Here is a 25,511-nt window from a genome sequence, read left to right as displayed (position 1 = left end):
TTGGCTTAGCCATCATCAATCAAGAATATTTCTGTTCCAAAGACTGAGATCCTCCTTAACAGCCCTGTGACTATTTAAAATCAGTTTCTAATAAATACACTTTTCCATTTTTCATTCCAATTAATAAGTGGGTCTTACACATCAAGCATCCATGTTTTCTGGAACATAGAGCATACTTTGGAGATCAATTCATCTCCCTGTTTGTACTAGCGGCCAGCTCAGAGCCTATGCCACAGACATGCAGTGGAAAACTATACATTTGTGGAAGGCTATTTAAAGTGTGTAAGAAAGCAGATCTTCTAAGGCAATATTTTCCAAGCATGTTTTCATCACCATGACTTTTACTCTTTCCCTGGTAGTGATAACCTCATCTGATCTGCACAAACATGGGGAGATATGGGTAGTGCCCAATACGGATCACGTGTGTACAAGATTTTTCTTTGTGTGAGTACAAAACTTCTTTTAACATTCAGCTTCCGGCTGTTCTAGGCCTTTATCCACGTATTCACTCCTACAGTTGTAATTGAAGTAGATAAAAGACACTTCTTCCTAATTCTTTAACTTTTTACCTGATTTTTTTTTTTTAATTTTTTACTTACTATTGTTAGGAAATGTGTGGATAAGGTAGTGACGAAGGTTTAGTAGATGTTTTGTTATAGAGTGAATTAATGGAATTACTGATTTTTCCCACTCTATAGCATTACTTCATGTTACAGTAAGTCTATTCACGTATCATAAGTATAATTTCTCTTTAGCTGTATGTTTTCAAGCTGAGGAATTCATTAAAGGCTTCCTGTCTATGATGTGAGCATTTCCCCTCTAACTTGTTTCTTGTTCCTTTGCATCCTAGTGGCTTATTCAGCCTCAGGGTTTCAGTGGCAGTGGCAGCCCTACCAGCCTTCGTCACACTCTAGAGTTTAGGATCGGTGCAGCAGAGTGTTTTAGTAAGAAATTTGTTAATATGTAGGATAAGCACTCTTGATTACTGAATGAAACAGAGTTATGGATGAGTTTAATAAAGCACTAATTTGATTTTATCTTCTGTACTTTTTTTTAGTTATGAAGATGGTCAAGTGGGTGATACAAGTATAAATACACAGGAACCAAGCATTCACAAAGAGATTCTTCGAGTAATTGGCAATCAAACTGCTACTGGTTAAAAGGACCACTCTTAGTAAATTGATGTGATTTGGAAGCCTTCCTCAGTCTCAAAGCTGGATTTTGAACTGACGAAGATGCAAAAAACCTAATTTATTATTATGATTCTAAGCAAATTAACCCTTTGAATACTTACTGTTTTCTTACTTAGTATTTCTTATCTCATCAAAATACCTGAGATGGTATGAATTAGCAACTGTAGGGGTGCAAAGTCTATTACTATACTACAACTAATAATAACTAAAAAGGCATTTGGGTTGCTGACAATAAACAGACTTCAAAAAGGAGTTTTGTGCTGATATTTTTATATTTAACTTCAACTGGAGGTTTTAGTACTGTACACTGACATTTTAAATTTAGAATGACTGAATTATAAGAGAGAAAATTTTATAGCAGAGCACCTGTATTAGGCAGGATACTTTGCAATACGTAAAATAGTCTCATAATTAAACACAATAAAAGGTTGTCTGGAACATGTCAAATTAAAGTTACTGGTTACCTGCAGCTATCTTTTATTAATTTTATTTTACACAAATGCAGCTAGGATTTAGAGTCGTAGGTTAAAATGACAGTACATTTTTTTATTTAATAATTGAAACAGAGAAAAAGGTAGTGAATGTGATGGTGTATTGTTAGTTTTCTTTATCTTGCTGGAAACACTGCCTTATCCATTCAGCAGTTCAATTACATTTTTTAATTATACAAGTCTAGTAAACATCTGGAAATCTTGAAGCTGATAATTTGTTTTTACAATTTTTTTTATATACTAGATTTTAGAGTTTCTTTAGATCAACAAGGTTCTTTGATGTTTTCATCTTAAGTGAAGCTGCTCTGTGGTTAAATGTAGCCACATATTTAAAAGTATGTGCTGAATTAAGGCTTTTATGTGATTGAGTTGATTGTCAGTATATTAGAAAATACAAACAAATGCAAAATTTTACTGGTTTTCTCTTGGTGAAGTATTTTTATTAATTTCTTCCTGTAGGAAAACAAACCAATTCAAATATTTCTATACTTTAAATTTAGAACTGTTTTTTCCAAGTGAGTATGATAGCCACTCGGGCAGTCAGGGGCCCAATCTACAAGGCGTAAAGTGTATTCTGTGTCGTAATGGGTGCCCCTGGCAATCCTCTCAGTAGCTATCCTGAAGCATCAATCACACCCTTGAACATGGAGAGCAGTTCATCTTATCCAACTACACATCTATTACAGGCCATCTCAGAAATCATTAATAGACTGAATCCTCTATTATCTTATTTTCATAATAAAGATGTTGGAGCCAAATAACAGCACAATAGAGCACAAGCATGTTCGTTTGTTTTCAAAAGAACTGCGTTGCATATGCTGTAAGGTTCCTTCTTTCTAGTTGAAGCTGCATTCCCTTATTACTTGCTGCAATTGAAGTGCCCTACAAGTAAAATAGTGTTGTTGGGCCTGGGAGCACATACTTGGACCTGTATTTTAGCATACTTATTATCTGGGGATTTCAGTTTTTCTAAGTTCCCATCCAGAGTTGCAAAGCTAAACCTTTTTGCAAATCCCCATTTTGCTATTGAATTTCTGTTGACTTTCAGCCCTACTTTGTGTCTCCCTAACTTGAGAAATGCTACTTTAATGATTATCTTCTGTGTTGGAGCGCAGGTTAACTTCTTGATACAAAGGGGTTTCCTGAAATTTATCTGTCTGTTTAAGAACAGCCTTATGTTGTGTAACTACACAAAATCAACATAAATCAGAAGTGGAGCAGAAACCTTGTAATGACCATCTCTCCATAATTTTTCTTGCTGTACGTGTTTGAATCACTGTGTTTTGCAGAGCAGAAAGAAACTAGGAAGCAAGTCCACAAAATTACCCTACATTGACTTGCTGGACTCATAGTCCAACACTTTGGGAGGCTTCTTCAAAAAACTAAGAAAAAAGGAAGATGTCCCTGAGTGAATTGGAGAAGCCAAGCAAGCTGTTGTCTTCCTGTCTTTTCAAGCTGCAGCAGTGTCACAAGGGAACCCATTGAAGGAAGAAACAAGAAGTGTAGGGGTCATAATACTGGCCATACATTGTGCCATTGTAAGTACAACTTCTTGAGAGAGGCGAATAAATACATCTTTAGCAAATTTTAAGACTGCTCAGAAGATTTTCCTAGATGAATGAGCAGGAGGAAGACACAGCGTGAAGGAAAGCAGGACCTTTGGAGGTCTTGCTGTTGTAAGGTGCCCACTTCAGGGAATGCTGTGGGGACCAGCTTACGCTTAAGGAAGAAGGAGGGTGGCCAAGACTAAAAGGCAGAATGTGATGAGCACAGGCATTACAAATCAGTGGGAGAGGGCAAAACCTTTCAGGAAGAAAAATAATTCTGAAAAGACAAGGAATTTGCTCATAGTAAAGAAAAAAAAAAAAGGAGAAAATTACAGAATTCAGTAATTGCACTGAATTACTAAAGGGGATATTAACAGCTCAGGTCTCACCAGTGCATGGCAGGAGAAGCAACTGGAAGAATGAAGCTGCACTGTGAGGGGAACAGAGCCCATGGAAGCATGGGGCAGCACTGTGCCTGGGGCAGCTGGACTGCCTGAGAGGTGTCACAGTGCAGAGGACAGGGGACAGTCCGATGTCACGCATAAACAGCAATTCAATCAAACCAAAATATACTTGCTATACAGTAAATCACTCACTTTTTCTTTAGGCAAAATACTGAGAAATTTCTTACAGGTTATCGGCAGGTGAACATGGCCCTTCGGATTTTTTAACAATTAGTTCTCATAATTTTTAAAAGATGAGGGGAAAGAAGGAGGTTCTTTGGAAGTCTGTTACTCAAAAATAAATTGCACTCCTCTAGCCAACTTCAAAGCTGAAAAAAAGACTTCATCACCGAGAAGTGGAATGAAAAAGCTGTAGGATGAGGTTTTCTTTGAGTGATTTTTCCCTCATGGTTTTATCCAAAGGTAGGAGTTGCATATTGCCAGATTCTTCCAAATACACTCATTCGTGTGGATTGCAGGGTATGAAAAATAAAAAGCCAGGGTCACCTGAGCAGAGCCCTGTGTTATCCATAAAGCCTCTACATATCCCTTCCTCTGTTATCACTCACATATATTGGTGATAGAGTAATCTTTATAGTTTCCACTGTAAAGTTGTAGGCTTTTCACAGATAGATTTTAATCACAGAAAATAGAGCCCCAGGGTCTATTGTCTCTCTTGGTAGAAATCTCCGTGAGCCCATACCTCTCTGTGACCATGTCCCGCATAGATCAACTAAGGAAATTCGTGGGAAGGAACCTCCTAACTTGTTCCTGCGTCCCACAACAAATTAGAAACCCACAAATTGAAAGGGTTTGATGGAAAAAACGTAATACCTTAATATTGCACCCTAATTATGAATTACCATGTTTATACTTATGGATATTTTAGCTATTGAGAAAAGAATCAAAAAGATGCTTTTAAAACTTTCTTGAGATTCACGCAGATATTTAGCATTCAAGGGGTTAAGCAATTGTGTTATCTTCTATGGTATGAATCAGCATAGCTCTGTTTTCTTTAGCAGCGCTACTGTTTTGATCATCTGAGCTTCTGGCTCCATATTACTTATAAAATGGCCAGTTTCTGTAGTAGTACTCTTAATTTACAGGAATTAGTCAATGACACTGGAATTGTTTATGCTTGTATTTTTCTCTAAAGCCTTTGAGGAACTGTTACTGATGATGTATAATTTTAATATTATAACTGTTAATACTGAAAACAATGCATCTGATGAATAATTAAGATTATGCTTTTGTTAATACAAATATAAGATCACTCCAGAAGAAGACTTTGTGCTTAGATCAATTTTACTTTGCTTACAAACCACCTCCTACTGTGGAAAAGATTAGCGTACTTCCAACATGGATCAAAAGTGCAAACAAAGAAAATAAGAGGGTACAACTGAATGAAAAGATTTATGATTTAAAAAGAAATGCTAAAAAAAAATACCTAAACAAATATAAAATCAGTATCTAGTTACTTAAGCATTATGTAAATGTAGATGGATTTCCTCTTGGCTCTAGGAAATGTGAGTCAAATGTGAAGAGGAGGAGCTGTGACTGATGGGGAAAGTAGTGCTGCGGGAGCAGAAGCACTCCGTAATATCAGCATTTTCACAACAGACAGATTCGAGTCCTGATCCCGTGTTGTGCTGGGCACCTATTGGGGATGCTGAGGGTCAGGTGGCGGTTGTTGAAGTCACACTTCGCCCTCACAGTAAGTTTTTTGGGAGCCACGGAGGCAAAGGCTGATTGCAGTTGGGCCAGGTATTACCTGCCCAGGTGGGAGCTGGCAGGACTCAGCTTCTCCTTGGCTGCATCATGTCAGGACAGTAGCTATGATAGTGGGGATGCAGTTGAGAAGGGGCTGGAAGGACCCTGACATGGGGCTCAGCTTTGCCATGCTCCTGTGAGCCCTGCACGGCTTCTCTGCCATCTTCCAGTGCTGTGGGACTTGTGCTGCAGCGCTGCAAAGGGCCTGGCCGGCGCTGGATGCACAGCTGCCTGCCCCATGGAGCATGGAGGCTCCTGCAGCACTTCATTTGCAATAACAAAGATGTTACTTGGGAGTCCTGCGCAGGTCTGTTACAAACTCTACCTCAAGGTAAAAGGCGAGCCTGCTGACTAAACTGAGCAAGATCTGTGCTTTGGAAAACAGTTAAAATATGAGTAGGAATGAATGTTGTTCAGAAAGAATCTTGAGTCCAGTCAGCCAGGGCTGTGATAGCAATCAAATTAAATCCTTAAAGCCTTCAGGGGTGGAGAGGCACTCCTGCTTCAGAAGGGGATATATAAAAATGGGAATATTTACTCGAAGCAGAGGATGTATGGTGTCATGTAAAATGCCCAAGGATGTCACCGGGAATTTTTATTCCCAGGTTTTGTTTTGGAAGTGTCGAGTCTGAAAGCACAGAGCTCATCTGTCTTTCCCAGGGTGGCAGTTTTGTACCCTTGCTCACTGGCTGGAGCGGCAGCCCCCAACAAGAGCAAGGGGCAAAAAAACCGCCTTGAGCTGCAGTTCTGCATCATTTTGTTTATGCAGTCCTGCTAAGCTTCGGTCCACTGCAGAATGGCTACGATGTAAATTCACACCCATTACACTTTTCATTGGGATTTTGTATACATAATAGATATAAGACTTTTGTAAAGAAAATAAAAAAATACAAGTAGTTTTTAGATGAACATATCTAGTGTGTGAAAAACCTGTTGAAAAATAATTACATTAAACATTTACCAGCAAGTCAGTAAAAATAGTCCTTATACATTCAATATAAATTAATGTTCTAAAAATAATTTTTTAATTTATCCAGTATGTATTGTATCTTTGAAATTTAAGAAGCAGCACTCCTTTATGTAAACATTAAATATGCCTATGTTTCTTTTAACTCTACAGCATTTTTGTCTCCAAATAAATTTATTAAGTTCTGTGCACAAAATAGTACTGCAGCCTGCTATTTAGCCTATGGTGCCTTAGAGTTACTACAAATATTTAACAAAATGTACATAATGTAAATACTGCCAGGAGATCACTAAGGCCAAATATTTTCTCTATTCACTTTTTACTGCACTTGCTTTCTATTGCTATTTAAGTCTGTTTTATCCAGCTTTGTAACAGTTATAACATTGTAGCCAATGTAAATGTTTACTTTAAATAAATCAGAATTTGTTCAACAAGTACTGTGCATTTGGGCACTATTTTGAGAACTCTGTTCAAAGTTAAAACAGTCTTCTGAAAATTAAACTGTCTGAAGCAGTTTCTTGACTTTTGCTAGTCTCAACGACATCTAAAGGTTATGCCATGCTTTTACACATATTAGAGGAGTAAAATTTTTCTGCAGTGATCTTTTTAAAAACACTTAGATGAACAGTAAAACCAGCTTTCCACTCTGTGTTTATCTGAATGGGTTACACAGCTGGTTCAAACTAGAGATACTGAAATTAAAGCAGTATTTTGCATGTACAGTATTATATAAAATACATAAGGATGTCTCAAGATGCATTTTATAATTGCTTTTAAAGAAGAAGTCCTGTTTTTTGTGGAGCTGTTTTTGTCATGAAAACACAGCAAATATATGACAAACCATGTTGCACTTTAATGTGGGTATGTTTAAAGCATAAATGCACATCTGCAGTTCATAAAATATGCAGACATTTGTGGGACTGGTTATTAATTCAATGAGCGTATTGTTTTTTTCACTCCCAATGAGCTCATTTTAATTATATGGGTGGATATTGTATCTCTCAAAAGTTCTAGCCTTTTCTAAAATTTATTATTTTGCTATTGTGGATTTTAGATTGGAAAAGGCAAAGTGGTATTATTGACTATTGTTAAGCATTTTACAGAAGTACAACTATAGGAGAGAGGCAAAAATACACCACTGCTACCCTAAATGATTCATAATTTGCTTTTGATTGGAGTGTACAGGCTGGAGCTTGAATTACATAATGGAAGAGATATTCTGTATTTTGGGAACATTAAAGTTGGAAGAAACAGTGGCTTCCAAACTCACAAAACAAGAGTTGAATCAGTGGTGAAGTCTCAGACTCCATTAAAATCAGTCCATCAGTCCCAGAAATAGCAGGAGGAACAGGATTTATACCAGCTTTGGTTTAACAGCTACTCCATTTCCAAGTTGATGCACTGCAAACTCTCTCAATATGCATTAATAGTCAACTTTCCATTGAGAAAGTTTATGGCATATTGTATTCATCTGTTGTACAATTCAGTGTGGGAGTCAAGAGATTAATAATCCAAACATTAATTGAGAGCAATACAAAATTATTGTGATAGACCAGAGCTGCTTTCAAATACACATTTTGGTTTTTTGACAGGAGGAAGAACAGAAAATCCTCTGAGATTAAGTACAGCCATTGGAAAAAGTACATTCATTAAACTGCTTTTGCATGCTTGACCAACTTCTTTTTGTGAATTACTGTGCAATACAGATTGCAGCAAATAATTTTACACAGGTCACACAGTCTAGGCCTCCTCAAGAGGGATTTGTCCACCTGATATATTGGAAGGCAGCTTAAATGGAGCTGCATTAAATGAATGAAATCAATAGTAGCCAAGGGCCACAACTTTGCTATGCTCACCTCTCAGCACAGTGCAAGCTCTTTTGTTACTAAAGAAAAAATGTCTCAAGGAATACAACAAAGGCTCACTTCAGGACTCAGTGCCTTGAAAAAAACGAGTATCAAAACAGGTGAAAAAGACAGTATGGTTTTTGGTTTTTTTTTTAAAAAAAACACAGTAGATTTTAAATTGGCTTTTTTTTCATTAGCTCACATAATGGCTCCCTTAGGATGATTTTCTTAAATATGGCCAGCATTTTCCATCCACATTTGAAAGACAGAAGTGTAATTCAACACACAGAAATTGAAGCCTCTGAATGAGGCATAAGACCCTTTTAGTAGCAGCACTGAATGTAGTAAGCCCCTATACTAAGCGTCAGCTATTGGATTTCAGCCAGTTGCACAAAACTGGCATTCTGCAAAATGCTGAAGCGGTGGGAATAACACCAGCAGCAGGAACAGTGACTGCTGCAGAGCAAGAACAGCACAAGTCTCAAGAGATCATGTCTCAAAAAAATACAGGAACTCCTGGCTTAAGATTTGCTCAACAAAATCCAGAGCTTATCATCAGCAAAGCAACTCTAATTTATAAGTTTTAAAGAGAAAGCTTTCCATTGTTTGGAAGAAAAGAGAAAAAAAAAATGTTTTGTTTTCTTCAACCTGCTGTTCTGTAGCTGTATAGCTCAGTCTAATGCCATGCTTGGGGCAACGTCCCGCTGTACTTGTGTGTAGCAGCCTGCCTTACAGCAGCAGCAGATCTTTTTATAGATCTCAGGCAGACTGAAGAATGGCTCAGCCAGATGACAATTCCCTGGAGTCTCATATTTTATTTACATATTCTGGAGGAGTCCACACAGGTAAAACAGTCCAGAACAGGAAGAGGTGGCTGATACCTTCCTTGTTGATTTTTAAAATTGGTGATTAGATTGTTCTTGTGTGAGCTGTTAAACAACTTTGCTAATTGTTTAAGAAAGAAATCTTGCTCCCTCTGTCTCTCCTAGACAAATAGCTTGGGGTTTTGGGGTATTTCTGCTCACAATCATCTACCAAGGTTAATTCAGTATGAAGTTTGAGGATGAATCAGAGCCCTAGCTAATTTAAATATATATGGTGATGTAAATACGTGAAAAATAAATCTATTTGCATGTATAAATAGGAATGTAAATTAAAACATCCTGTTAGCTCAAAACTAAGGATCGGGATATCACCATTTACAGCACTCTTTTGGCAGATGCAGCATGTTGCAAATACAGTTTCCAACAACCCTAATGTGGTAGCTTTTGGTACCTTTTGGTAGCTTGCTTTTGGTTCTGACTCCCTGTCCTTTTGGCAATGACATGTTTTGCTAGAGTCTTTTAAATTCTTCCCCTTGGAGAATTTCAAGGGGGCCAATCGTGCCTCCTCTGTACATGTTGCCACGTGGCTGAGATGTTGCTCTTCACAGAGTATTCCATCTGTGTGAAATTGTATTATTCCACTGTTTGACTCTTTATTAGCTTCTGCAAACTTAGATTTCATGCTTGCCATGCTAATCAGTAGGACATAAATATCAAAAAGCTCAAATCTGTTCTGTGGTGGCTGAGTGGCTCCTACTTGTAATGTGGGGGGCGTACTGCTGAAAAAGCATCTTGATTTATCGCTATTGTTTGTGAATGCTGCAGTACCAGTAGCATTTGGTCCATTTTATGTACTGGTTACAAAGGTTTTTGGAAGGCTGCTAAACAACCTGCTAAACCTGAGCTGGGGGACTTCTCTCTCTCTGAGAGTCTGACAGTCTGGCTTATCTTGTCAGATCTTTTTCTGGCTTGTCCAGATTTTTTTTTCTTTCCTTTTTTCTTTCCTTTTTTTTTTTTTTAAGAGGAATAGTCTCCAGTCATCCACTAGCAAAAAATTATATAAAAGAAGGAGAGAGGATTTACTGGGCAGATGACCATTTTGCTCTTTGTTATGTTGTTCAATGACTTCGTATTCTATATAGTTATGCTAATGTGACCTGAATTTCTGATCCATTTGCAGTTCTCTTCCCTGTCCTTTTTCTCACATGATATAGTCTTTAGAAAAGCATATGTTGGCATTAAAAACAATACTGAGGATATTTCAGTTAGAATGCAAAAATGTGCAGCCAGGAATAATAAAAAATGGGGAAATTAAAGTCCTGCAATATGAAAAGCATGTGTACAAAATATTCACTTATACATGAGAACAAGAATGCATGGCTGAAAGAAAATGACAAGAAGGATGCTGTAAAAGCTCAGGAGTTTTATATACACAATTTCCTCTCATAATTTCCTTTCATCTAAACAAAATTGGCAGAGTAAGCTTAAAATACTCCAGTAGTTCTGGCTGTGTCTTTAAATAGGGTCCAGGTTGCATCTCTGGTCTTTCCTTTCCAGATTCTTTTTCTGTGTTGTTATTTTTAGGAAAGCTTATGAGAGTCTTAGCTACTTTCAACAATGTTCTTGATCTACTATATTAATCTGCTTGAACAATTTCCATTAATTGGGTTGAAATGGACTTTTCCATCAATAAGCTACCATATGCATTCATTTGCTTTGCACAGAGATTTTTTTACATTTGTAAACCTCAAGCCCATTTACTTGAATCCACCTTTTTCTTAGAGGATTGAAAGACTTGATGGCATATGTGTATGAGATTTATTATGAAAATTTTTTACTTCTATTTTTGTAAGTGGAGTTTCCATGGCTTGGGCAGCTAATGGTTTGGTGTAGTGCAACAATTTAGGAATTGGTCCAAATAAGAACTGATTTTGGTTTTGGTTTTCAGGATTTTGTTGACCCCTTGGATAAAGCTAAAAATCCTGGCCTTTCTGATCTAAATCTACTTTCTGTAAATGATGTTGCTTTGTGTAAACTGTTCTTTTACATAGTCTGCTCTGTGGATCCTTATTCACAGGCATTCTTGCCAACTCTAACATGCATGAATGCAAAGAAAGAAACAAAGCTACGGTAAAGAGGTGGTTCATGGTCCTTGCTTCCTGGAAATTGTGTAGGAGTTCAAATAGGGTAGAATTGTGCAAGGGATTGCTCTAGCAGTTTTACGAGCCATACAGTTGTGTTTCATGCCCAGCAATGTTCTCGAGCCTATTCAGTTTGCTTCTGCAGGCATTCCTATTGTGGTCAAACTTGGAAAGTTTGTTTGTCTAGACCTAGATTTTTGCGCTGTAGCTGTAAAACTATTCCTTGGTGGGAAATTACATTTGTTAAGGCACTGCTGTGCTTGCTTTTCACTTTGTGCTGTGTCCTGTGGGGAAAGCAAATGCAAAATGGATGAAGGATGCTATTATTTTGATTTGTAGTATTATTCCTACATCCTGAGTAAGTACAAGTGTTTCCACAGCATTTAAGTCAATTATGATCCAGGCCTCTAAGTAGACTTCCATATCAACAGTAATTACCTTTGTTTTCTTTAATTTTGCATCAATATATACAAACACATGCATATATCCTTTGTAATTTTGATTGGTAGGTTGGTGTTTCAATACTGGAAAGTACAAACCATTGTCTTACATATACAGAGAGTGTCTAAACTTGCAAAGACAGCTGATGAAATAGAGCTCAGTCATGAATGATGATTTATTCCAGTACTCTGCTGAACAGAGACTACTGAATCCTGTGGGTGGTTTTGTAAAAACAAGTGAGCCAACATCTACTGGAAAGTTAAGTCTCTGAGATCAGAACAGATTAAAACCAAGCTTCTTGAGGTGCAAGGCTTGTGGTTTAACATATTCCATCTCACCAGCCCCCAAACAAGGATTTCATTAAATACTTGTACTCGCTTTTTTTTTTTTTCACCAGAAACTTTCTCTGAGCAAATAACTATATACAAAACTTTTCTAACTGTAAAAGCCATTGCCAGTTAATCACAGCTGTGTCAGTTTAAAGATGTGATTTCCACAACTTTGTCCTTTAGATTTATGGGCCTCTCTATGATTTTTATTTTTCCCCCACATTATGAATGCCTCATTTCTCTTGAGGGCCATAAAAACTTGAAAGGTATAGTAGCAATATGCAACACAGACTTCCTTGCACCCTCTTGCTGGTCTGCATAAAACCTGAATTGAGGTACTCATTTCCTGCAGTGATTAATCAACATAATGTGATCACCTGATGAAAATCATGCTATAGTAGTTAGATATTTCGAAGGGGGATGCTGGGGCTTGGGGTTTTTTTGTTTCACTGAGCCCTTTCAGCATTAAGTGAAATTTATTCTTTCATTTCTCTGCTGATTTGAGCTCATCTCTGTATCTTTACTTGTGATTTGATTTCTTTAGGTTGGGATGTTAGGCCAGGCAGCTAAGGTCTACTTAACTGAGGAAGAAACTTTACTTACAGCATTGTTCATACAGTGTCCATGCTCAAACAGACTGCTGCTATGAGAAAGCCTGGCCAAGAACTGCTTTTCTAAACTGTTTTTTGGTGGGCAAGTTTTGCTTTTTGCCAAGCACTCTAGAAAGTGTGCGTGGAAATTTGGGCATTCACACAAATTCCTTCTCAACCAAGGGCCTCCTTCAGTCATACATGTGCCACAGAGACTTTCACTTTCTCCTATTTTGCCAGCTGAATTTGCCCTAGTCTCTTGGACGTTTAAGATTAACTTTTTTTAATGCATCTCCAGCTGCATTAAAGTGAGCTCCAAAAGCTCACATAGGGTAAGGCATGCATACTTGCTGAAGAAAACACTTGGTTTTGTGCTCACGCTTTAAACATTTGCATAGAAGTTACTTTTTCAATGCTGTCTTAGAAGTATACACTGTTATGGCCACAAAAATGATCAGGCATAAAGAGTACCTCTCCTGTGAGACGAGGCTGAGAGAGTTGGGGTTGTTCAGTCTGGAGAAGACTTTGGGGATACCTTATTGAAGCTATTCACTGCTTAAAAGAGGCCTTTAAGTAAAATGGGGACAAAGTCTTTATCAGGTCTTGTTGTGGTAGGACTAGGGGTAATGGGTTTAAAGTAAAATAGGATAGGTTCAGCCTACATATAAAGAAGAAACTTTTTAGAATAAGAGTGGTGAAACACTGGAAGAGGTTAATAAGAGGGGTGGAAGATTCCCTATCCCTGGAAACAGTCAAGATACGGTTGATGAGCATCTGAGCAACCTAATGTAGTTGAAGATGTCCCTGCTTACTGCGGGGGGGGTTGGACTAGATGACCTGTGAAGGTCCCTTCCAACCAAAACCACTCTGTGATTCCGTGGAGGCAAGATCACCTTGCTATGTCTATATTATTTTTACTGGGCAGCCTCTGAAGGCTGAAAGCCAATCTCTTCCCCTTTCCCTGTGTGCACTCTAGACAGCATTGCCTCAGCCTCTTCTTACTCCCACAGGATTTCCAAAGGTGAAGCATCCATACAACTGGGTTGCAGCATCAGAAGAGCTGGCCTCTCTACCAGCTGTGCTGGCCATGTTACCAGAGAAGTCAGCAATCACATATTCCAGTTCAAATTATTATTCTCCTGTATAAAACATGCCAGCTGATAAAAAAATAAATAAAGTGAGTAAACTCCTCACTGAACTCAGGGAGTGATATCTTCGAGATCTAACAGCAGCATTGCAGTGGCAAAAATGTAACAGCTTGAGCATTCAAACACTTGTCAAACTCTGCTCACCTCAGCATAATCAGATTTAGATTCTCAGCAGTGTTATGGCAAACAAATGCACTGTAATGTTTCCTCCCCTCTAATATGTGTGTGCATACTAAACTCTCTTAGAGCCAGCTTTCTGCATGTGCATTCACTAGTTCTGAAAGAGATCAAACTCAAAAAGTCAGGATTTTCCTGCAGCCATGCATACAGTATGACATCCATAGTGGAGAATATCACTGAGAAACAGTGACTGTGTGGGTAGAAACCTCTTTCTGAATATTATGCAGCCCTGTGTCAAAGACGTAGGAACTGAAGGTAGTGATTTATCCTCTGTAGGATTTGGGATTTGAGTTCTTCCCTCTGTTCCAAGAACCCCTTTTACATGCTGCAATTCTCAACTCATAACTCATGCAAAACCATGGTGCACTAACACACAACTCTGGAATAAAGTGAGGATGGTGGCATACACATGTAATATACAGCAAAAAGAACTGAAAGCACAGACAATGCATATTTTACAACACAAAATCCTTCTTTAGCTTGTAAAAGTAACTAGCATGGTAAAAGTAAGCACTTTCTGGAGTTTGTCATTGATTGCACAGGCAGAGAGAGGAGATCTCTTCCTCAACAAAAGCAGCAATGCAAAATGGTCCCCAAGGAAATCTGTCTCAAGCACAATGCTGAGGAAACTTTCTTTCAGCCCCTCACTGGGCACTCAAGCCTGGGAGTCCTGGCTGATATCAGCTGTCAGTAAAAACGTCCAGGAGATAGGAAAGCTGATCTATAAAAGATAAAATCGTGATTTTATAGAATGAAAGCTGCAGGAATGTATGTGGGCAATGTGATTTCTACCAGCAGTAACAGTGAATGAGTGGTTTCTGCCTAGTGCTTAGGTGATGGAGAAGTGTGTGTGCAACGTTATGTGTCCAGCTGTTTTCCATATAAAAGCGGTGCTATCTTTTTCATTGTTCTTTTCTCATAAAATTAACTCCAGGGAATCATTCTCATAGGATTTTCTTTAGCCCTGCTTCTGAACTTCATAAGTACCTGAAACTGAGAATAAGCCTGGCTACTGGTATTCCTATAGGAGGCTGGGCTATCAGGGCATTTCCTAAAGCCAAAATAAGAGGGTAAATCATGCAAAAGGAAGGGTGACAGATATCCTCCACAACCTGGTCTGTTCTTCCCAGTGGAACAGATATGAAATCTAATTATCTCAACCGAAGGAAGAAAAACATACATCCAAATCTACCGGTAGTGGTAAACAATAGTGCTCTTTCATAAAAGCCAGTGCCATTGTTGGCAGTTGCTAAAAAACCAAGATGAGATGTGCCCAATTTTTCTGAAGGGATGGCTATGACACATCTACCTTCAGTCCTCTACATTATGGAAGTATTTTCCTGCAGCTGTTCAGCAGGTATCTAATCTCTGGGAAAAAATACTGTTTCACGTTCTCTCAAGTGAATATTGCTTTGATTATAGATTTATGATGTCTTTTTACTGGGTGCAGCTGCCTCTACACATTGTACCAAAGCATAGTCAAACCAGATCTTAATAGTCTGATTTGACTATTAAGATCCAGCTATCATGGTCATCTTTGTACTTTCTGCCTTGTAATCCCAGCTTTTCCAGGTAGACATTATTAAACTTCCAGAATTTTCTAGGACCTGAATGTTACCCAGCAGTGAATGGAGTAATGATGGACTATTAAGTTGAAGCTTCAGTTCTGAAGAAGCAATTTGTTTCCTTCTCTCAGATGGAGAATGGACCAATTTATATGTTTAAAAGAAACTCAGCAAATTATTTGTTCCCATCACCTGAGTAAAGTATTTTGTTTTGCTTGCCTCCTTAAGGAAAGACATATTAAAAACATATTTTTTAACTGTGATCTCTTGCACGACTGTAAAATTTGTGAACCCCACAGGTAATGGCAAAAAAAAACCCTCAAAGGCAGCAAAATGAGTATTCCTAGGTTTTATTACCTATTTTTATCTAAGGGGAAATGATGACATATGCAAGAGTAATAGTTCTCTTCCAAATTTGCTGAGCTGCAGGATTAGATTTGATATTATTTCCTCTTCCTACTAGCATAAATTTTGGTCATTCACCTCCATTTTTATTACTGCAATGACTTGTATAAACTGATAATTATCATTATCAGCTGTGTTGAAGCACTGAAAACATTATCAGATACGGCATTTGGCCATAAGCAGTATGGCCAAAATCCATTTAATGTGTAAGCACTCAAGTATAGGGGGCTTAAAGATCTATGAGCCCTAAGGTTTAGAATTTGACTTTAAAAATCTCATCAAGCTTATAATATGAGAAGATTCTTCTAGTATGACAATAACAATTGTCTCTTCACTAAGATATTATCTAGACTAAGGCTGCAAGAGGACAAGATTCATGGCGTATAGGAAGAGGTGTTACATATGGTTTTTACTTTAAGAAAAGGTTATTTCACAAGATTTTTGTTCTAATTTTTCTCGGAAAGAGCAATAGCAATGGTCTTTAAAAAATAATGAAAATATGCTTAATGTATAATGGAATGCCAGCAACTGTTAAACACATTGATAGAATCATAGTATCATAGAATGGTTTGGATTGGAAGGGACCATGAAGGTCATCAAGTCCAACCCCCCTGCAGTAAGCAGGGACATATTCAACTAGATCCTGTTCCTCCATTCAACCTGAATGTTTCCAGGTATGGAATATCTACCAACTCTCTGAGCAACTTGTATCAATGTTTCACCACCCTTAGTGAAATTTTTTTTTTCCTGATATCTACAATAACTTCTTTTACTTTAAAACCCTTGTCCTGTTGCTACAGGACCTGCTAAATGGTTTTCCTCCATCTTCTTATAAGCCCCCTTTCAGTACTGAAAGAATGCATCCTTCTCTCTAAATTGGAGAGACAGGGATTTGATGGGTAGATAGTTTGCTGGATAAGAAATTGGTTGGATGGTCACATGCAGACAGTAGTGGTCAATGGCTCGAAGTCCAGATGGAGATGCGTGACAAGTGGTGTCCCTCAGGGGTACGTACTGGGACTGGTGCTGTTTAACATCTTCATCAATTATATTGAAAGCGAGATCGAGTGCACCCTCAGCAAGTTTGCAGATAACACCAATCTGAGCGGTGTGGTTGCCACACTGGGAGGATGGGATGTCATCCAGAGGGACCTGAACAGGCTGGAGCAGTGGGTCTGTGAGAACCTCATGAGGTTCAACAATGCCAAGTGCAAGGTACTGCACCTGGGTTGGGGCAATCCCCGATTTCAGTACACGATGGACGATGATGTGATTGAGAGCAGCCCTGCAAAGAAGGACTTGGGAGTGATGGTTGATGAGAAGCTGAACATGGGCCAGCAACGTGCACTCACAGCCCAGAGCCCAACCATATCCTGGGCTGCATCAAAAGAAGCGTGGCCAGCAAGTTGAGGGAAGTGATTCTGCCCTTCTATTCCTCTCTTGTGAGACCTCATCTGGAGTATTGTGTCCAGTTCTGGAATCCTCAACATAAGAAGGGTATGGAGCTCTTGGAACAGGTCCAGAGGAGGGCTAGAAAGATGATCTGAGGGCTGGAGCACCTTTCCTATGAGGACAGGCTGCGAGAGTTGGGGTTGTTCAGCCTGGAGAACAGAAGGCTCTGAGGAGATCTATCCAGTAGCTGAAGGGAGCCTGCAAGAAAGCTGGGGAGGACTGTTTACAAGGGTATGGAGTGATAGGAGTAGGGGCAATAGGTATAAACTGGAGAGGGGCAGATTTAGGCTTGATATAAGGAAGAATTTCTTTACCATGTGAGTGGTGAGGCACTGGCAGAGGTTGCCCAGGGAAGCTGTGGATGCCCCATCCGTGGAGGTGTTCAAGGCCAGGTTGGATGTGGCCTTGGGCAGCCTGATCTAGTGGGAGATGTCCCTGCCCATGGCAGGGGGGTTGAAACAAGGTTATCTTTAAGGTCCCTTCCAATCCAAACTATTATATGATTCTATGTTTCTATGTTTCTATTCTGTGATTCTATGATTCTATTAAAAGGTCTTCTTGGAGTCTTGTCTTCTTCAAGATGAATGACCCCAACTCTGTCCTTTCATAGGGGAGGTGTTCCAGGGCTTTGATCATTTTAGTGTCCCTCCTTTGGAACTGTTCCAACAGGTCCATGTCTTTCCTGTGCTGAGGGCTCTAGTACTGGATGCAGTATTCCAGGTGTGGCCTTGTGAGAGCAGAGTGGAGGAGCAGTATCACGTGGGCAAAGAAGAGAAAAAAAATTTGTCTTGGAAAGACTAGTGCTAAGGTCAGGATGAGAAGTACACAAGATATACATTTAGTAGATTGGACTTGTCAAAATGTGCTACTATCTCACGATGTAACTAAAAAATAGCGATATACAGGGCAGTCACTCCTAAGTACTCTCTGAATGGTCTTTGTCCCTATGTTTCCACTGATTTATCCTCATTTCTCTCTTTAACAGATATATAGATGAAACAATGTATATTCAAAAGGAGGGGAAAGCTAGACTGCTAGCAAAAATGGCTGAAACTAAAAATAATCTTTACCTGCCTGAGGTTATTATCAAGGGAATAAGAGTATATATGCCAGCTCATTTTAAACATGTTTTTCAGGAACTATCGAGAGACCATGTAAAAATTTCAGCGTGCTTGTGAAGACTTTGGTTTAGCCAGGTGCTCTAGTTGGCTTGGTGGCAATAAAATTAATATTTTCCCAAACATAAAAGGTGTGTTTTAAAGTATTTTAAATACTTCATATAAAGAGTAGGGAAAAAAATCCCAACCTATCCTATTTGTCTTTCATCTTAATTAGAAATGCTTGCTGCCCCCTAGGGTGTCTTCATTGTGGCAATGCTTTGACTGATTGTTGTGCCTCATTCATTAGTAGAATCATAGAATCATAGAATCATAGAATCACCACGTTGGAAAAGACCCACTGGATCATCGAGTCCAACCATTCCTATCAAAATACATCATACATCAGGCTTTACAAGACATCTTAGAAGACATCTTTTTAGTTGATCATGTAAGTGACATGTAAGTAGATATTTCTTTTACTTACATCTTCATATTATTAGTCAACTCACAGCTATGAATGTATTGACTATATTAAGGTTTACTTGCAGTACTTCTAAGGGTAGTATTATTGCTGCCTTCCATTTTAGAGAAAGGGAAAGTGTGGCACCAAGGACAACAGATCTTTCTGGCGCATCACAGAAAATGAGTGCCCTTCACTAATTTCTGTACTTAAATAATCATCAAAATGACAGTAAGGTCATCAGTTCTCATTAATCACTTTGTGCCTAAATAACTGAGATATTGAATTTAATGAAAAGGAAGGGAAAGAATCAGAAAAAGCCAACAAAGTTGTGGTCTTCATCCCCTCTTTCTTCCTGATGGTAACTGAAAGAAATAATTTCCTCAGAAAAGCAGAGACAAAGTGTCAGGTTCTGCCACACACAGTGGATAGTCTCTGCCACTCTGGGAGCTAGCATAGGTGCCTGGCAATTTTCTCTGTGTGAGGAGCAAAATTTTATCTTGAAAAATACGCTGAGAGGCAGCAGGATGCCTTAATGGAAGCCCTGCAAACACAGTAAGAGGCCATTTCTTAGGCTTGTTTTCCAGCTTAGATTAAAAATCATAAAGGTGTCCTCCCATCACCTGCACAGCAAGCTCCACAGCCTACCTGAGCATTATGCTCAGGGTTAGACTGCCTCAAACTACATCTTCAGCAAGAAAAATTCTATTTAAAAATCAGTACTTCAGTTTGTTGGGCTTTAGAAGAATGTGTATTTCTACACATTATATCACTTCTGAGAGTGAACATGGGGAGCTGTAGCCACTTAGGTGCTGATGTACATTACAATATCTGTTTTCTTATTGCCCCAGAAATACGACTGCACAGGAATCTTTGGAAGAAAAAGCAATTTAATTGAAAAGTGGCAATTCAATAAAACCTAACAATGTTTTGTGATGATATGTGACTTTTGTGCCTTAATATTAAACAGAGACAAACAGATACGCTGCCAATGCACTGCTGAGGAGCCTGTGTTTCCAAATCAGTCTCCTGGGCAGCCAGCCAGCCCCCAGCAGCCCCCACTGCTTTTGGAGTGTTGCTCTGTAGCTAAGAAGTCCTAAGGATAGTCAGGGATCCCTGGGACTCTGCCAGGACATTAGGAAAATGGAAACTCAGGGGGATGTCAAGGTGCAGAGAGAGGCTCGGTGCCCCAGAACTACATTCCTGGAGCCCCCGCCTCCAGTCTTGTTACAGGACATTAAGCTATTCATTAAGGGTCATTGAAACATGCCCATATCTAATGCCTTATTTCAGAATTATTTGTGTCAGATTTTCCAATCTGGTAGCTATTTTTTAATGCTTATATTTTGCTACAGTAAAGAAAACATTTCCTCACGGAGCTTAGAGCCAAGTGAAAATTCTGGCTTTGAACCAGAAACTCTTCTTGAATTTGGTAGGTGTCCACAAATATGCTGTAAATTCAGGTCACCTACAATGCAGCTCAGAGGTCTGGGAGAAGGACACTGAAACTTTGTGATAGCTCTGTTAATGCCACTGATATAGCCAGTACTTATGTAACGTAAATTTGTGCCTCTGGTAATTAGTACTTGATGGATATCAGACTCAAGAATGTTTGTTTTATTTTCCCTCCCTACACTGATCAGGTCGTCTGAGGATCAGCTATACCACAGCCTTCACAAAACAGTTCGTATACCTTCTTTTCATGTCTCCCAAACCATCTTTTCTTCACATTTTCTGCCCAAACAGGAATGTAATCTAATATAATGTACCACTCTCAAAATCTGAGGAGTGTAATAATTCTAATTTGTGTTGCATTCATTTGTAAACAGTTTTCTAGCCCGCACAGAATACATTTATTTTCCTACTAACAAACCCTTGTTTATTGTACAAATATTTCGTTTTACTGAAAAATGAACTTTGAATTTACATCTGTTTTTTCACACCAGGTTATTTCAACACATTAAAATAAAAATATCTCTGAGCAGGGTGTCTTAGGATGCTAGTCTCTGTTACATCCTCTCACTCAGGCATCTACATGTTGTTTTGCATTCCACTGCCCATCCTGTACCTGTTCTGTTTGTGAGAGCATCAAAAATACATGATATTGATGAGACTATTTTAAAAAAATCATCTCAGAGTCACTCCTGGACAAAATTTGCGCAGGTGTAATGAAGAAAGAGGCTTAGTGATATTTACAAAATTGCAGAAATTAGTTAGGAGCATTGCAATGAGATAAAGCTGCTTTTGTAAATTCTGCTGGGAACAAAACTGGCTCCTTTTGCAGCTGGTTTTTGCCTTTAAAACCTGGTCCCTTTTCTTCTTCTAGACATGCTTGGCACTATTTCCTGTATGGATCCATTTTGAAATCTGTGCTGATTTCTAAAGGCTTTTGTAACATACAGTTGCTAACTCCATATGGTCCTATAACATTAGCTGCCACATGTAATAATTGGACCAGTAATCCTTCCAGGGGAAAACAAATCATGTCTGGTCGTAATCGTCTGAACAGCTCTTATTTCCTATTCTGTGCGGTGTTTGACATAGTTTGGTGGAGAGATATAAGTAGATCTGCCAAAAAGCAACTCATGAATCTGGCAGAGAAAAATTGAAATTATTTTGCCTCTAGTAGATGAACAATATGCAAAATTATACTCAATTTTTCAGCAGGTATAACTTTGGGGAATGGGTTAATGCTTCTTGTAGATTTCAGCCAATGGATACATGTCTTTCTAAAAGACATCTATAAGGCATGTTACAAGACTCACAGAGCGAAACACAATGGACTGTGCTATGCAGGAATGCAGATTAAATGGGAATGTCTATTTTTCACAGTATTCAATCTCTAAAACTCTGCATTAGTCTTCTACTTGTTGCCAACTAGTTAGACAAGTAGTAAAAATTGGATCTCACAGGTTTATCGCCACAGACATCTACCTAGAAGTGGTTGATATGGAGTCTTTACGGGGACTTCAGGTATGGGAATACCAAAATGAACGAAAATATTCCCATGCATAACTATTTGTATAAAAGTAACTTAATTTGTTTTCCACGGGAGAATTTACTTTTAATGAGACAAACTTTTTCTCAAAGATAAATAATGAAGTACTAAAATATGCCATTATTTGCAAATTATTTCAAACAAGAAAGCAACTGGGATAACTGTGGACAGTCCTTTGAGAATATGAACTCTTTACTCAGCTGCAGTCTAGAAGACAAAATAAATTATAGGAATTGCTAGGAAGGAATTTTGGAGCAAAACTTGAATTACTGTGCTAGGGTCAGCTGTGGTCTGTATATTATTCAGATACTGAGTTGTATATATTTTATAGTAGAGCGACAAGTAGTGCAGTATTGTGAATGTATGGCTAGAGGCTCCATATGATAAACAGGTTTTTACTCTTCAGCTTGTGGAAGTGATTGTAATGGGAAAAGCTATGTAGATCACCAACACCACAGAAAAGGTGAAACAAAACGATGCATCATTATTTCATATTACACAAGCACTACAAGGCACATAATAAAATATACAAAATCAAACCTAATAAATGAGGTGCTTTCCATATGAATCACAATCATATTGTGAAATGCATTGCCACAGGATGTTGCAGAGGCTAACAAATAAATAATAGAGATACATATATTAAAAGAGGATAAATTGATCAAATGTTATGATGATCCTACTGCAATCTGTAGCTCAGAAAGCCCCTGTCATTATAGTGAGGATCCACAGGGGTAAACCAGGAAAGAAGAACCCCAAAACTCGGTTTTGTTTCAAATGTTCTTCTCCATACAGATGCTACCAGGCACTGCTGTAGACAGGCTACTGAGAAAAAGATGGACCTCTGTCTGGTCACATTTGTCTCAACAAGTTATACCTCTGCTTTGAAATTCACCAAGCACTTAGTAATGATATCAATCTTTACAATTATTTTCCTTTCGAGTGATGGCAGAGAAATATTTTGATTACACATTATACATTGAAGATTTTCTCATTAATCTAAGAAAGGAACCATTTCATAATTGTGCTGGTAAGTGGATTTTAAAATCTATATTTTAATTGTTACGTAGTTTTTGGATGACCTGTAGAGAGGGAAGCTTGACAGAGAAATTAAAGAAGCAAATAGTAGTTGCCTCAATAAGTTGATCTGGCTTCAGTAGAAATACAAGGTTAGATTGCTTTCTTTTGAAATCATGTGTGTATACACTTCCAAATCAATAGTTTCATCCAGCTGCTCAAAGGCTGATTTGATTTTAGATTATAATACAAAAAGAAAACTGTTAGTATATTTCAGAGAGAATGAATCGCTAAAGTATAATATGGATACCTCAGGTGCGCATCCATTAGGTGCAAGCTTCTTGGCACCCATACAAAGGTAATTCCTTTATTCATGTTTCTTCTATAGCCTTTTTACAAGAAAATAGCCAGTTTCCAGTTCCTGCCTTTTAATTCATCTTCTAGCTCTAATTTTGCCAAGAGGAAGCACAGCAGGCTGATGTCTTCCTACTTCCTATTGTCTGTTATAATTACTCCTTTTCCTTCATTCTGTTTCTTTTTCCTTATCTTCTTCTTTCCAATCCATTCTTTCTAAACTTAAAGCAGAATATAGTCAATCAGCTGAAGATGCCATGGCAGTATGCGTAAGGAAGCAGTAGCTAAGTGTAAACACACCTACTGGCTGCATGGCTGTCAAAATTCCAGGCCTTCTGCTCAGACACACAGAACCCAATAACTTGTTTTCAGTACGATGTAAAAGTAAAGCAACTTTTTAAATGTCTCAAAAAATAATTGTTTCAAAGGGGCGGGCTTGTATATCTTCTAAAAACACTAATCCCACATTCACATTGAATAGTGAGATGAGAGAAATATAAAGACTGTAATTTAATATTAATTATATCAAATATGTCACAGTTACACTTGAGGATAGGAATACCTGCGAAGGAATAATTTGAAAACAAGCAAGGAAGTGGTTCAGAATTTTAAGCCAATATTAATGGAGAGTGACAATCCTTTTTTTAAAAAAGAAAACATGAACCACAAATAGTTATAAATTGAAAATGTCCCTGATTGTAAATCCCATGATGGCCCCACACAAAATGGATACCAACAGACCAAAATGAAAAATCTAAATCATCAACGTGCTCCTGGATTTTCATAACACATGCTCTGAGAGAATATAAAACAGCAGGGTGATTTCACAGCTCTGTCCAGTCAAAACAATGGAAAATATTGTGAGTGCTCCTAAGCAGCCGTTGCTCAGCTACTGCAAAACACCTGAGATACATTACAAAAAGTACGATAAATTTTCATTTAAAACATGGAAAATATTGAAGATTAAGATTGCTGAGTGCATTTGATCTCTGTCAAAGTGCCCCAAGCACTGACCAAGGTTTTGCATGACAGGAAGAACTGTCGTGGCTGCCAAGCACCTGCCTTTGCAGAAGGAGTTTGGTGGTCATTGTTGAGTTATTTGTGCAGTGTCTAGCACAGTGAGATTGTTGTGTAAGGCTGCAACACTAGTACTAGTAGTAATAGTAACAGCAATAGTAATAGCAATAGTTAGAGCAATAGCAATGTGCTTATGTTTCAGAAGTAGATCTTAAAGCCAGGAATACACATACATCAAATAATACCAATAGCAGTTCAAACAGAATTTTCTTTTTTCTTTCTCGTGGCCCACCAAATCCCCACTACTTTTAGGTGAGAAGAAGCTTCTTCATAAAACTAAACCAGCTAGCCCAGTAGGTTCTCCTGCCTTCTCTATTATTCTTATAGGGTGGTACACATTTGCATTTTTAATATACATCAGGACAAGCAAGCATAATTCTGCCAAAAGAAACAGCTCCTGGTACATTGTGATTCATTTTTATTATAGAAGTCATTGTAAAATGTCTCATTTATTTAGACATCATAAAACTATACTATCAAAGACTATATGACCTGATATACACAATCTTTGACCAAGCATCTACAAAATACCTTATCTCTGGCACTGCTTACTTACATTTGTAGAGCAGTCCATGCTCTATAAATCAGGTTTCTCATTATTACGTTGTTGGTATCACTTATTTACGCAACAAATGTTGTGTAAATGGATGTGTCTGGAATGACTTCCAGATTGTTGTTGGCATTTTAGCTGCTTTGGTTCCACAGGCCAGTCATGGGTGGACATCACATTCCAATCATTACCTGTCACACAGGTTTTTAAATACGCCATTCTGAAGTCTGTAGTGACAGAAATGATTTTTTTTTTTTCTTACAGATTCTTTCAGTCACACTGTTTTTTGTTAACTCATGCTGTGTTGTCTGCAGCCATGTCTACAGCCAGGACACTTTGTTCCTAGCTCTTTGGCTACACAGTTTATCCTCTGCCTAATACATCTTGTATTATCACTTGTGCAGTACAGATCATCATATTTGATCTCCTTTGTCTATTCTATTCTATGAGACTCAGTGATATTTTAGCACTGCTGATGATTTGCCATTAGCTTGGGACAGGTTTAAGTTTTGGGCGGCGTAGGAGCAACCTGCGTCTGATGCTGTTCTTTCACATTTTACATTCCCTCATGGGTGGAGACCTGCAGCTCTCCAGGGCTTGTTTCGCAATAAGAAAAATGTTA

At 38.3% G+C, this 25,511-nt stretch overlaps 1 protein-coding gene across 2 annotated transcripts in view; it reads left to right on the top strand.

The window, feature by feature from the left end:
• The window catches only part of PARP8 (poly(ADP-ribose) polymerase family member 8), a 116,691-nt gene extending 114,886 nt beyond the window's left edge, over window positions 1-1,805 (top strand). For both annotated transcript variants that reach the window (XM_069880267.1, XM_069880266.1), the window contains exons 25-26: window positions 360-444; window positions 1,058-1,805. In XM_069880267.1, the coding sequence (XP_069736368.1) occupies window positions 360-444; window positions 1,058-1,160 (188 nt within the window). In that variant the 3' untranslated portion in view covers window positions 1,161-1,805. The remainder of the gene's footprint in view (window positions 1-359; window positions 445-1,057) is intronic.
• The last annotated feature ends 23,706 nt before the right edge of the window (window positions 1,806-25,511 follow it).

This window comes from Phaenicophaeus curvirostris, chromosome Z (assembly GCF_032191515.1).
Source record: "Phaenicophaeus curvirostris isolate KB17595 chromosome Z, BPBGC_Pcur_1.0, whole genome shotgun sequence".
NCBI classification, from domain to species: domain Eukaryota; kingdom Metazoa; phylum Chordata; class Aves; order Cuculiformes; family Cuculidae; genus Phaenicophaeus; species Phaenicophaeus curvirostris.
The sequence above is the reverse complement of the archived record's forward strand: the minus strand, read 5'-3'. Positions and strand labels throughout refer to the sequence as shown.